At 31.3% G+C, this 15,198-nt stretch overlaps 1 protein-coding gene across 1 annotated transcript; it reads left to right on the forward strand.

Annotated features, from left to right (window-relative positions):
* The first annotated feature begins 3,041 nt into the window (after positions 1-3,041).
* LOC123905148 (secreted RxLR effector protein 161-like) lies at positions 3,042-3,764 on the forward strand. The gene has a single exon (XM_045954782.1). The coding sequence runs from the start codon at positions 3,042-3,044 to the stop codon at positions 3,762-3,764; it is 723 nt and encodes a 240-aa protein (XP_045810738.1).
* The last annotated feature ends 11,434 nt before the right edge of the window (positions 3,765-15,198 follow it).

Consider the following 15,198-nt stretch of genomic DNA (forward strand, 5'->3'; position numbering starts at 1 on the left):
CAACAACCAATTGCTCGGCTGTTGATAAGCTTTAATGCTTAGAACTACTGCGATAAAAGATTTATAGATTCGACACAGGGTTCAACCCAATTGTTGAATCTCGCGTCGAACCTATAAATTCTTTGTCGCAGTAGTTCTAAGTGTTGGTGTTGATCAACAGCCGTCAACTAAGCAGTTGATGGCTGCTGAGCACGATTTCCATATGAATTTTGATTGTTGTTAGGCTCAAAGTCGAAACAATTAGGATTTTTCATAACAAATTGAATGACCTAAGGAGTGAGGTATTTATCCAATTCACTCTTCACATTCTTGATTTCCTGTTGAACTTCCTTCAACCTAAGTTGAAGATTGTGAACAAAATTCAGCCATCCTTAACAGGGTCCCTCAGACGAGCCTCGACCTCATACACCAACGAATTAACTGCTTTTTTATGTTGTGTAAAGTTTATTTCTCGCAACAGCCTGAACACGTTGCTCCTTTCGAACACAATTTGTGTATGACACTGAACCGTAGCAAGTTGTCTGTTGGAAAGATCAAAGCAAGTTTGCAGTTGGATAATTTAATTTGCAGTTTGAGTCCCACTTTACATGATTTCATAAAAAATAAAATAGGTGAATGTGAGGTTAATTATGGTGGAGGTTTTCTAGTGGCCATGATAACTCTGTTATAACACGCTAAAAGTGACTTAATTCAAGGGTTTTCGAAGGACAAATTGATAGTTTTAATCCTTGGAATAAGTGAGAAATACATGGATTATGTAGGTAGCTTCTATGGCAAGAATTGACACATAAGGAGCAGGAAAGTTGAGTTCTGAGTGGCAAGTCTGCCACTTGCGCATGATGCACAAGTTTTGGCGCATGAGGCGCAACTTAGAGTGACAATGCTGCCACTTGCGCATAATGCGCAGGAACTAGAGCATGAGGCGCCAGTTCTAATAGTTGACCTATATAAGAGCTGTTCATGCTCTTGGGAAGAGGTTACGCATTTTGGGACTAAAATTGATCATTGGAGCTCAATTGAAGTGGATTCAAGCAAGGATCAAAGGGTGGAAACACCTCAACAACTCTTGTCATGATGAATTATTCTTTTCTTCTTCATATAATTTATCTTTTTACTGTGAATTGCTAGATTCTTAGATTGGATTTTTACGTGATTCTCATGTAGTTTGTTTGAACCATGTGAACTTGATTGTACACAATTGGATTCTGAACTAGCTTTAATTGATTAATCCGTGCACTTAATGCTTCATATTATTTGACGAAATTGTGTGATGAACTCAATAATTGATTAATCATGAGAATGGAAATTAACTATGGATCTAAGATTAATTGAACAATTGATAATCACTTTAGTGATTTAGGTTTATTGATTGCGACCCAAATTTATTATTCACTAAGTGTTTATTTATTTGTGACGTGACTTTTAAGTAAGATAATAACTTTAAGTTATTTATCGAGAGCATTAGTTAACGATCGAGTCTATGAGAGTTAGAGCGTGTTGGGCCATGTTAGTGGGCTTTTGGCCCAATGGGCCTTGGACTTAAGGTGGGGGGCACTATATGATGCCCTTAGAGAGAGAGTTCATTTTCTCTTTGTTTTTGGAGAAGTAGAGAGAAGGAAGAGAAGAGGGGAGCTGGGGCAAGCTTGAGCAAGAGAGATCGAGAGCAAATTGTCGAGCTTTCGTCGGATTAAGGTAAGAGAGTAGATTTCATATTCGTGAGTGACTCGAGAAAGGGGAGAATGTCGATTTCTCCGTACCCGAACTTTCTTCACTCCATTTTCGTTTTGGGTTGAGGGATCTTTTCTAAACAAAAGTGAAATCTATTGATTAAAACATGTATATTACACTCTTAACATGTTATACAAACGATTTTGTGGGTTAAAAGTGGGAATTTGTTATGTTTTGAATGAGTTGTTGGGTTCTTGAGCTTTTGAGCTAAAAATGGTAAATCTCTACTTTTTCATAGTAAAAAATGGTAGATCAGTGAAATGAACCGTCGTTTTGTGTTTATATATGTCTATTACACTTAGGAACAAACTTACTCTGGGTCTGGAACATCAAAAATGGGATTTTTAGGTGGATTTACGTCCAGAATCACGAACAGAGCAATTGCTGTCTGTAGCTGTTCGCTTAGCGAGCGTTGGCGAGTGTTGGCGACCGTCCTCGCCAGTTCTCGCCAAAAGCTGTTTTTACACGGACTTGGCTCGCCAGTCTTTGCCAGTCTTCGCTTAGCGACTAGTACTAGGTCTGACTTATTTTGTTGATGTTTTAAAGTGTAATTAGACACTTGTAACATGAATTAATGGTATCCTAACATGCAATTAAGTGTTTGTAACCATGATTGATTGTTTGTCGATGAATTGTTGATTATAATTGTTGTTGATTGTGTTGATGATGTTTGTTAAAATGTCAAAGAAGTATATTAAAGTGTTAATCAACTTAATAAAGAAGGATATTAGAATTATATTATCCTAATAAAGAAGGATATTAAGGTATAGTGTTATCTTAATAAAGACGAAATGTTGGATAGTGTTCCCCATTATAAATGAAGAGCTTAATGCTATTGATTGTGAGTGAATTCATGAAATACATACATGCATTAATGAATTATATGTGATATTGGATATTCCAATAAAGAAGGATATCAAATTATATTTATCCGATAAAGAAATATATTAGAGGTGAGATACTCTAGTAAAGACGATGGTACCACATGCATTGATGGATTCCTTGTGAAACAAGGTTTCAACAAATGCAAGTTAGAATATGGAGTTTATGTACAAAAGTCAACTTCAAGCATCATTCTTATATGTTTGTATGTTGATGATCTCTTAGTAACTGGGAATGACATAGCTAAGATTGAGAAATTCAAAACTTTCATGATGACCGAATTTGAAATGACAGATTTGGGAGAAATTTCTTACTTCTTAGGAATTGAATTTTTGAAAACTTCAAAAGGATTAATGATACATTAAAGAAAATATGCTGGTGAGATTTTGAAGAGATTCAATATGTTTGATTGTACCTATGCTATAACTCCAATGGAAACAAATCTTAAGATGGAAAAGAATGAAAGTGAAGATGCAGTGGATCCTACAATGTTCAAACAAATTGTTGGTTCATTGAGATATCTGTGCAATAGCAGGCCAGACACATGCTTTGCAGCTGGCTTGGTTAGTAGATTTATGGAGGATCCTAGACAATCTCATATGAAAGCTGCTATGAGAATATCGAGGTACATAGCTGACACACTAGATTTTGGAATTCTCTTTCCAAAGTCAGCAGTGAATGCAAAATTAGAGATAATTTCCTATTCAGATGTTGATTGGTGTGGTGATAAAGTGGATAGAAGGAGTATCACTGGCTATTTCTTCAAGTATTTGAATGCTTCAGTTGCATGGTGTTCAAGGAAGCAACCAGTAGTTGCACTTTCCTCATGTGAAGCAAAATATATTGCTGGTTCTTATGCAGCATGTCAAGCTCTATGGATTAACTCAGTGCTTAAGGAATTGAAGATCAATGTGAAGAAGCCAATTACACTGCAAATTGACAATCAATCTGCAATAAACTTAGCTAAAAATCCAGTGCTGCATGGAAGAAGCAAACATATAGAAGCCATATTTCACTTCTTAAGGGAGCATATGAATCAAGGTAGCTTGGAAGTAATTCATTGTGCTACTGGTTCACAAGTTGCAGATATTATGACTAAGAGTTTGAAGATTGACATATTTTTTAACTTAAGGAATTCACTTGGTGTGTCCTAACTTAGATCATGATGTTGAACATGTTGCATAGTTTTGAAAATTAAGGGAGCATGTTGTTTTGTAATTGTTCAAACCTAGTTTAAAAAGTTAGTTTCATTTCAAGTTAGTTGGTTGTAACTACCTGGTTAGTTAGTAGTTGGTTAGTTGGTTAGTTGGTTACTTGCTTATCAAGTTAACCACCTATCTTTTGTTTTCTATATGTTGGGTTTTTGAGATTGGCTACATTTTGCAAAAGCCAACTAGCCAGATGCAGGACAAAGATGCTGTAGCATTATCGTACAGAATTATTGATGCTCTGTTTTGCGCATAATTTCTTTTTTCACATCGAAGGAAGATTTAATTCGTTTTTATATGCAAGCACGTGTGACTATCCAAGACGTGCCTTGATCCACAAGTTTTCTTGAAAATAATAATTTATATTTTTGTGTGACAAACAAATTATATTTCTGAAATAATATAGGGCTGACCGCAATTCCTCCAGCTGTGTTTGTCTGAAGACCTAGCTTGCACATCAAGACAATTGAAGACTATAAATATGTGAAGCCTCAAGCTATACAACTCATGTATTCTAAACCGTGTTCTTTACAAAGTGTGAGTTTTTAGGGTTTAGAGTTTGTGTCAATTGTGAGTCTTTCTTGTGTCACTTTGATGCAAGTTTAGACTGTGTTTTAATTGTTAATTGTAAGCTACTCCTAAGCTTTGAAGCACGGAGTTAGTGTGTGTGATTCGCTCAAGAGCTTTTAAGCGAGAGTGTGGTCTAGTTTCTAGATCCGGGTATATAGACCAAGGTCCGCGGGCCGACCCGTTTAACCCGCAGCCCGCACGGACTTAAAACTAAATTTTTTTGGCCCGTTTACATTTTTGCCCGTGTAGGTTGGACTGTTAAAACCGCGGGTTATGCGGGTTAAATCCACGAGTTCGCGGGTTAGCCCGTGGTCCGCCTTCTTTTTTTTATATAATTAATTACAAAATTTATCAGATATAAATAACTTGGTTCATGTCCAAATTCAACTTTTTTAACCACAAAAAAAAAAGAACTTAATCTAAACCCTAATTATAAAAAGCAACAACACACTCCAATTTTAATCAAGTAGACAACAACACAGAACATCAGGATTCAGTCATGTTCTTCTACTTATAATCTTTTGTTCTTTTTCACTATCTTTTACTTTGTCTTAGCTGTATATACATTTGCTAGTATTTAAAAGATACATGTCCAAATGAGTAGTTATTTTTCTTGGGGTATTTTCCGCTATTATGTTTTGAATAATTTGGTTATCTTGATGTGATTTAGTTAAGTTGAATATGTTAATCTTTTTATGATTTTTTGGGTACATGTAGAAAGTTTTTCTCACTAAAATGGACGGTACAAAAATGACAATAAGAATCAGTTGAATTTGATTTTAGTTGCATTACTTACAAAGAAAAGATAGATAAACTCAATGATATCACAAACTTTATTTATTTTTATTCGTTAGTTACAATTTATATGTTATAACATAAAATTATTAATAATATATTTTTTAAGCTTTCATTATATCAATATTTTACTAATTAAGTTTATTTTTTGAAAAAAGTGAATTTTTATTTTTTTTGGTAATAGTGCACGGGTTAACCGTTTAACCCGCAGACTTATGCGGACCGGACTCGGGCTTAATATTATAACTCGTTTATATTTGCCGACGGGCTTGTTCGTCCGTTTAATATGTGGGTTTATGCGGGGCGAGTTAAACGGGGCTGGCTAGCCCGCATAGCCAGCTCTACTAGTTTCTAGGAGAGTGTCTCCATCTTGATTATTATTATTGACAGCAACATGGTACGTGTTGTTAGAGGGAATTTGAGACGGGGTCTCATTATCTAGGAGGTTCCTAGATAGGATTGCACGGGTAGTGTCTAGGCGATAAGTCAAATACCGGGTGTTGGTCGAGGGCTTTGAACTAGAGCTATTATAGTGGATTCATTCCTGGATTGACATCCCCCAGAGTATGTGACGTTGCACTGAACTGGGTTAACAAACGATCTGTGTTATTTATTATTCTGCTATTTATTTCTTTATTTTATTCGGCGCATGTCTTGCTGCAGCACATGTTATAGCATCTTGTGCAGCATTGTGTTCACTGCGTGCCAGATTTCACTATAAGTAGGAGTTAGAACAAGTGTGTAAATAACTTTTCTCATATTCTCTAATCAATAAAATCTCCTTTTCTTTCTCCCTAAATTTTCTTCTTCTTCAATAACACAAAGTATGTGTACTTGTTCTCCAACATTTTCATCATCTAAGATGTCTCTTTTTATTGTCTTTTATTCAAATTTGTACTAAATATAGGGCTGGCTTTGCGGTTGATTTCAATTCCAGGGAATCGTGAATCCAAACAGACACATATCATCCATAGACAATTGCTCTTCTCTTCCGTGTTGTTCAGAATCTCTTTGATCCCATAAAAAATTATCTTTCGACCGTGTATAACAATTAATGTATTGCTTGATTTAGATTTCGAAACTTGGATTGCTAATATTTTTTCTAACATGCACAATAGCACAAGTGAATCAAGTTTTGCACCATACACTAATACACTATCAGTCTATCATCAAATCAACAAGACATGGTTGGTATAATGCTAAACCACCTACACCAAATGTTTCCACTCACCACCACAAACCCAAACAAAATTTGATTTAAAAGCACCCCTTTCTAGAATATATATGAACGTGCCATCATGCAATGCAAGCAAGTGCCTCCGACAAAACCTTGTTGCAAGCACCACCTAAATAGTATAGTACGTTTTACTACGGAAGTAGCTTAAATAAGCTACGGTATCATTATTAGTGTTTGGTTATAATAAAACATTTTTTTTGAGGCAATATAACAAAACCTTTTATCATCATTAAATACGGTATCTTATATTTTTTGCCAAGCAAAATGTGACGTAACATCGAAGATATCAATTATTAGTAGTATGTGAAATTGAAAGTAGGTTCCATGAAAAAATCATCGGAGATACTTTTAGAGTATTTTCAAAGGTTTTTTTTAAAAGAAATTAGTTTAAAGACTCGCATTCGCACGAGTCTATTGACATTTATTCGATATTTGAGTTTGTCAGTATATTAATGTAGAAAATTTATTTAAAATTAAATATTTAAAAATTTGTTATATAATATTGTTAAAATATAAGTGAAATTATTGTGTTAATTACTTCTTGTAAATATATTTGTTCAATTTTTATGTTTAAGTGATAAATAATGGTCCCGTGTATATTTTTAATCAAAAATTTGAAATTTTATTAGGAATATTTAGGATAATTTAGTAAAATTTGTTGTAATATTATTTATGTTTCGTTTATAAAATAAAAAAATTGTTTATCTTTTTTTTTTTTATGTAAAATATTGTTTATGTTTTTTTATTTCTATATATTTTTATTTTTATGCGGTTTCTTCTTATTTTTTCTATATTCTTTCTACGTTTTTTTTTATTGGCTAAACTTTCTATAATTTTTTTGATTGTTTTTTTTCCTCCTATTTTTATGTATAGTTTGTTATGTTTTTGTTATTATCTATAATCTATTTTGTTCCTATATTTAAGCATATCATCTGTTTATATTTTTTTAATATTTTTTTTGAGAAATTACAATCAAGTATATAAAACTTGCAACGTGGTTAAAAGTAATAAGGATAAATTAGTAACTTTGGTGGTAATCAATTTTAATATATTAGTAATAGACATACTTTGAATTTCATTCACTATTAATAAGTGATCAATCCCCACAACATTACGTCATACGTATGCAACTTAATTTGCCATTTTAAGGTTCCTTAAGGTCTGTTTGGTTCAACTAAGTGGAGGGGAGGGGAGGAATTGTAATGAAGGGGAGAGAAAGGGAGGGGAGGGAAGGAAATACATTTTAATTAAATGTATGTTTGGTTCAATAGAGGAGAGGGGAGGGGAGGTGAGAAATTTTAATCAAATATATGTTTGGTTCACAAGGGGAGATGAATTTTAAAACCATTTTACCTTTTTATCCTTGTTTTAAAAAAGTACTAATATTGCTTAAAAAAAGTACTAATATATAAATTGAACACGTAAATTTTCCTTAAAAAAAATGCTAATATATAAATTTAACACGTAATATATTGCATGGTAATTGGTAACTAATAAGAAAAAACGTAAACTTTGTACCCAAAAAAATAACGTAAACTCTTTTCCTTCTTTTTCATTATCATTTTCACTCACTAATACAAGTTAGGATTGAATTTTTTATTAATTTTGATTTGCATGTATTATATAGTCTTGACCTGACACTACACTAGTATAAAATAGGTTAAATATATTCATTTTTGCTAATCAGTATCTCAGAGTTTTTACGTGCTAAGTGCAAGACAGTGAAAAAGAAGAGATGCAATAAAAGTTGTATGGATCTTGGTGAATCGTAATACGAAGAAGTATCATGACTTGTTTTACGGGAAAGAAATAATAATGATAGATAATGTAATAATAATTTGACCAAAAAAATAAAAACTTGACAAAAAAAAAATATAATGTAATAATAAACATTGTAATAAGGGTATTATTGGAATTTTAATATGAATTAAAGATAATTTTGACACTTTAATAAAAATTAAAAGAGCTTCCTTACCCTCCCCTCCAAATCCCCCAATTTAGGGGAAAGCAAAAAGAGCTTCCTCCTCCCTCCTCTAAAAAATTGCACCAAACACAATTTTTTTTAAATATTCCCTCACCTCCAAAACCCCCAAATCAAACAGACCTAAATGAAAAGAAAAAGTACGGAACAAATTTATTCTCTATAAAACTGACTTATCGTTTGTTTCGATAGATTTATGAAAGAGAAATAAAGATGAGAGAAATAAAGATGAGAGAAATAATTTACTTCTTCAGTTTGGATGAAGAGAGAAATAAGGAGAGGGATAAGTTTTTTAGTGGGTCTCATGCCAAAAGAAATCTCTCCCCAATACGTGAGATTTGTGAGTTGAAGAAGTTGAGAGTTGTAATTTTCTCACAATGTCCTTCTCTTTATATTTAAATTTTAAATATGAAGGATAAATTTGTCTTTCATCATTTTTATTTTTTTGATTTACAATGAGTTGTGAATCGAATCCAAGACCTATAGCGTACTATCCAAATCTCTCACCACTGGACTAAACCTAGTGGCTTAATTTCTCTCTACCAATTTTTCTACTCATCCACTTCTCTATTTCTATTCATCCAAACAATACAGAATTCATACTCAACTTCTCTCTCATTTCTCTCTCTTCTTTCTCTCTTTCTATTTTCTTTGAACATCCAATTGAATTAAGGCGTGACTTTTTTCCTTTTGTAATGCATTTGTTAAGGCTTCTGCATCATTAATTATATTACTGAGTCCACATTATAGAATCAAATCCAATTAACATTGTCGGATAACTTGTATCATGGCAACCTAAAATTCCTATCAATTTAGCTTTACTTAATTAAATGTGTTTTTACAGATTATCATATCAGCACGAATTTGCTTAAGATTAATAGTACTTCATTTAGTATGATCTATTTAATTAATTAATTTATTTTTGTTGATATTCATGAAAAGTATGTATGGGTTCAGGATGAATATTAGTCTCTCCGTTCCAAAATAAATAACGTATTTTTGACTTTGTGTATTATTCACATGATCTATTTTGACTATATTTTTTTACTAATATATAAATTCAAATATTAACATATGAGATGTTGTTTGATTTGTCTCGATGAGTATTTTCAAAATTTATAATTGTTATAATTTTTAATAAAATATAATTTAAGATATTAACGATTACAGTTTTTTTTTTACAATAACGATTACCATTGTACATTGGCAAACGTGACAGTGGTTAACTATGTCATTTATTTTGGGACGGAGGGAGTATTATTTTTTGTCTAATACTAGTATAGTTTCATCTTAAAGGTGAATAAATGCATTGTGTCCGAAGTTCGAACCCAAACTTCTACATATATAATGTATAGGAGTCAATTGAGTTAACCTCACCGGGACTTAGCATGAGTGTTTTTTTTTTCTTTTTCTTTTCGAGAATAATAACTGTCCGTCCTTAACGTGGATCAGAATATATGGACAACAAAGAACGGTTGATAATGGGATAAGAGTGAATCATTTTACAAAATATCAACTAATAATAGAAGAACTTGTAGTATAAGTACCCATTTTAATGGAACCCAACGTTTAAGTGTTATTCTAAAGTTCTAACTAGCGATTATTCTCACTTTTGTGGCTACTTTATAACTGCATATAGCTTTTTAGTGGACCTGAGAGGTCCATACATAACCAATTATTAATAGATGCGCGTGCCCAGGGATTTGACACCATGAATACATGTACACTAAACAATCTCCACTATGAAGTTTCGATTCATAAAATGATAAAAATGTGCCGATATTACGTACTTCCTTCTTTATCGATATTTGTGCATCTTGTGCAAAGATCGAATTATTAATATATTTGCTGTTAAAAAAAAAAAAACTATCTCATAAAAATGTCTTTGATCAGCTGAGTTGAATTTTTGTTTTGTTAGAATACTATCTGTATTTCTTGGTAGAGTACCTCTTATCATTTTTAAGATATTAAGTATGTTAAGTTTATTTTGCTATATGTGAAGTTTTTCACTTGAATGTTGTAGTGCACTCAACATTCTCTCTCACAAATGAGATACAATATGTTCAATTAAAATATGCTGTACCACCATCTCAATGTTTTCCGGTATTTTTTATAAGACAAATATATGTTTTTTATTTATTTAAATTGATAGAGAACATAAAACATAAACATTAATTTTTTTTTGAATGGCATAATTAAATTTGACATCCTCTTGTACTTTTTAATTTTTTTATATTAATATATAATATAGGGTTAAATATGTTTTTTGCCCTATAAAATGGCGACCTTATAAGTTTAGTCCTTACTTTATTTATATTAAATTTTTAGTCCCTGAAAAATTATCATGCATTCAATTTTGGTCCCTACTGCTAATTCAACGTGTATTTCTTAATGATTTTTTTGTATGTATGTTTAGAACATTATAAAAAGTTCATCCAAAAAAATCTAGTTTAAAATTTGATTTCTTGATCATGATTATCGTTAATTTTATCTTGAACTTTTGTGGTTAAAAAATTCATATTTAATTCATCTCAAGTTAAAAAATTCTAAATATTTGTAAATAAACTTTATGTGATATTTTAAATATGTCTACAAAAAACATTAAAAAATTTAAGAGATTAATGATAATTAAACAAATTTAGTTTTAACGGGGACTAAAACTACGTGAAAGAAAAAATTTATAGGGACTTAAAATATAATAAAATTAAGTATGGACTAAACTTAGAAGATTCTCATTTTATATGAACAAAAAACATATTTAACCCTATAATATATTTGTCATTTAAAAAAAAACATTAATAAAAAAATGAAACTATAAATAAACTCACGACATTTAAGTTAATACTTTTAGTATAAAACACAAAATGTCAATAAACAATGTGACAAAATAAAATTAATATGAATAGTCATGTCTCTCTCAGTTTACAAAAGTCAATTTTTTTAATTGAATTTGAGTTTTTTCTTTCTTTCTTTCAATCCAACTCAATTAACATGCATGCGGTTTGATTCCTGCAAGCCCAAAATAGATCGAATAGTTTTTTTTCATCACCGGTTTAATCTGGTTTTGAGGTTAGTTCTGACAGCCTTCTTCCGATCACATTTTCGGGGATCGAACAGTGGTCCTTCCTACCAAGTTTAGCTTCAATCACCACCGAACCAACCAACGATTGGTAAAATGGTTAATTTTTTATTTTTTTTATAATAGACATATATATTAACAATTATTAACAATTTAAATTAAGGAAGATTTGGTAACAAGCTAATTGTTGACAATAGAATAAGACAAGGCATGGATAGGAATGGTATGTCATAAACTACTGCTCGAAAAATAGGTTCCTAGACTTGCGTCAATGGCCAGCATATATATGCAAAGAGTGAAAATGACAAGCAAGGGAGAGGTGAAAAACTAAGAATATGATACATAAAACTAGATTGATGTGATGCTTTCTACAAGTTGCTACCTTGGCTTGCATGCAGCATATATCTCAAGTTCATTCATTGTGTGCTAATGAATGAAACCATGGGTAAGCTATATTTCAAAAAATTACTATTTCCTTTGTTATTTTTAAGTGTCGTATTTTGACCGTGGGCATTATTCATATAATTTGACCATATTTTTTTATTAAGGAAGTACATGATTGCTAGCATAGACTCCAGATACTTGTTAGTCCAGTAAACCATCAAATTGGTCCATATTTTTGTAAGACACTTATAAATCATAGAACTTTATAGATATTTCAAAAACATCTTTAACTCTATTAAATCATTAAGTTGGTCCTTATATTTAACTACTTACTATTAATTAAGTCCTCATAATTTAACAAATTATCAATTTAGTCCCTAACTATTCTGAGAAGGGCTAATTTGAGTCAAATTTGACAGAGTCATAAAACTTATTTGAAATATCTATAAAGTCAAAGAACATATTAGAGAGCATCTTACAAAGTTAAAGACTAATTTGATAGTTTACTCCTTGTTAGCCATTGAGCGAGTGCTTAATTAGAGATTAAAGAGTTTTAGTTAAAGATAAATCATACTAAAATTGTAGCAAATGAAGACCCTCTTCTTATTGATATAATAAGGTCTAAAGAGAGTGCAACTAATGTGCTAGTAGGAGATGTTTTAAACTTTTAGGCAGAGTTATCTCCTCGCATTTCTGTTGGAGAAGATCATGTGTGTGTACTACAGGCTGAGGAAGGTCAAACCACTATTATGTTTGAGATCCCACCCCCATCTGGGTGTGGTATGAGTTCTTCTCAAGTCATTGTTACTAATGAGGTTTTAAATCCCAATATTGCTAATGATTTTGTAATTTTACAGCAATATTGGAATGAAAATAATGGCAGTGACATTGGGCATAGAGTTTATTCCGATGAGGAAGAGAGAGCGGCAACGATCAATTGTTTGAAGAACGGTGAAGCTGCTAGGGAAGAGCCTTTCACGGAAGTAGTGCCTAAGGCTAAGAAAAAGAATTTGCAGAAAGGTTTTCAGGTTCTTAATACCCACTCTAGGGGGTAGGATGCCAAACTGAGCTTTCCTTGTTCTTTTTATCTTTTAATTTTCCTTTTTTTTTTTTCTCGCTTTCGCTTTTATTTCGCTTTTTATGCTTGAGAAGGTTTTGGTTCATGTTCCCCTTCTAGTTTTGTTGTTCTTGCTTTATTTTATATCTATATTGGGTGTTGTAGATGATATCTGCTCCCCATTTGCTTAAAATAAAAAGCATTCTAAAAAATCAGAGATTAAATCAATTGAAGTCTGTGTAGTACACAATATGAATTTTTTCCTTTCAATCGAATTTTATCTACACACATGAACAAATATATAGTTTTGTCCTCCGATCCCTATTTAAAAAACCAAAGGTTAAATCAATTGGAGTATGTGATTAAATGTGTCTTTTTATATGCACCGATTAATTTATCACAAATATACATTTATTAATATTTTCCTAGCAATGATTAGGAACAAATTGTAACAACAAATTCAATAACCATTAACCAAAATCACCTTTCACTCAAAAGGAAATATAAGAACCGCGGAAAAAAGCATTACAATTTTGCAAGAGTGGTTACCATTTATCCAATTATATGAAACTAAAATCCAAGGTCATCATAAAACACGTCTCTAAGAATAATACGTGTAGAACAAGAAGTCTGATCAGTTGTCACGTACCTTATTTCTTCGATGGAGACACAAAAAATGTTAATGAAACCTCAAGAAGAAAATTTTGAAATCTTCATCTGCATAAATGTGAATGTTTAATCCACAATTGTGACTTCTAGATATTGGCTCCATAATTTTGGTGGTAGTTTGTGGCATTGTGTGTGTGTGTGGTCAGCATTCATTGGGGGGACTCATAAGCTTGATGTAACTTCATGCATGTCTCAAATTTTGATTAATCACTGAACATAGAACTGTTGAGATAAATAGCAATGTATATTTCATCGCAAAGATATATTTACTTTAATTTTGTGTCTTATTATATGCATAGTATCAGGGTCTCTCCAAATTTCATTGGGTCACCCGCTATCGGACCACCTACCATTTATATCCACGCACCAAACCCAATACTCAATTCTAAGACCTTTGAGGGATTCTTGTTTGTTGATGATATGTCTCATTGTTTTCCTTGTAGTCTTATTTGTCTGTTTGTTTTTTTGTAGAGCGTACTTCTGATATCTTTTTATTTCCCTAAACTTTCTCTTGTACCTTTTTTTGCTTTTAGATTTATATAATATATTTGCCTTTTAAAAAAATATTATATAGTTAAGAGATTTAAGTATGGCCGTCTATAAGATTTTGAGTGTCCTGTTTGAATCATGGTGTCCCATTTATTTTATAAGCCATATAATTTTTATTTTTTTTCGACGGATTTATAAGCCATATAATTATAGTTTAGTTTATCCTATAAAAATATTTATATTAGTTATATAACTTTTTACTTTAACATATTTTAACATAAAAGATTAACGACATAATTTATTATCTGCTTGACTTTTAATTATTTGTAATTATTTTAAATATATAAAATGACATAAAATTAAATAATTAAATAATAGATAAATTATTTTTATATATGCTACGAGCTATTTTTATATGCTATATTGTAGAATTTATAAAAATAAACTAAAAGAAAAGATATAAAAATTATAATAAATTATCTTCATAAATTCTCCTGAACAATATCATAAAAATTATGCTAATAAATAAACACTCAAATAAATTAATTCAAACAAACTATACTCTGAAATCAATTAACATATTTTTCTTCTTTGCTTTACTAATCATCATATCGCACTTCTTTTTTTTTTTGAAGAAACTAAATTAGCCTATTTAAATTGATACTAGAAAGAATAGAATCTAAAATCTTAATGAGGAGCACACTTCCAAATCCCAAGCCAATAACACTAAACCAACTCAAGTGAGTTATATCGCACTTTTTTATCACTAAAATCATATCGCACTTTTAGCTAGTACCTTCGGAGTAACAATGAGTTAAAGTCAAAATAAGTGAGGAATATAACATTTAACTGTAGGATAGAATGATTAGCACTAAACTGAAAGATGCTTTTCACCTAATATCCTCGAGTCATTAGTCTTTCTTCAAATCATATTTGTGCTTATTCTTTAACTCCATTATTCAGTAGATCGAATTTTTACTACCACAATTAGATTTAAATTATCGTAATTGAGTGATGACAAAGATATTGCGTGTAGGTACACGTATTCATCTGAATTAAGGTAAAAACAAAATAAGTTGGTTGTACTGCTACGTCCATCAATTTTACGGGTATCATGTT

This window comes from Trifolium pratense, linkage group LG2 (genome assembly GCF_020283565.1).
Source record: "Trifolium pratense cultivar HEN17-A07 linkage group LG2, ARS_RC_1.1, whole genome shotgun sequence".
Lineage (NCBI taxonomy): Eukaryota > Viridiplantae > Streptophyta > Magnoliopsida > Fabales > Fabaceae > Trifolium > Trifolium pratense.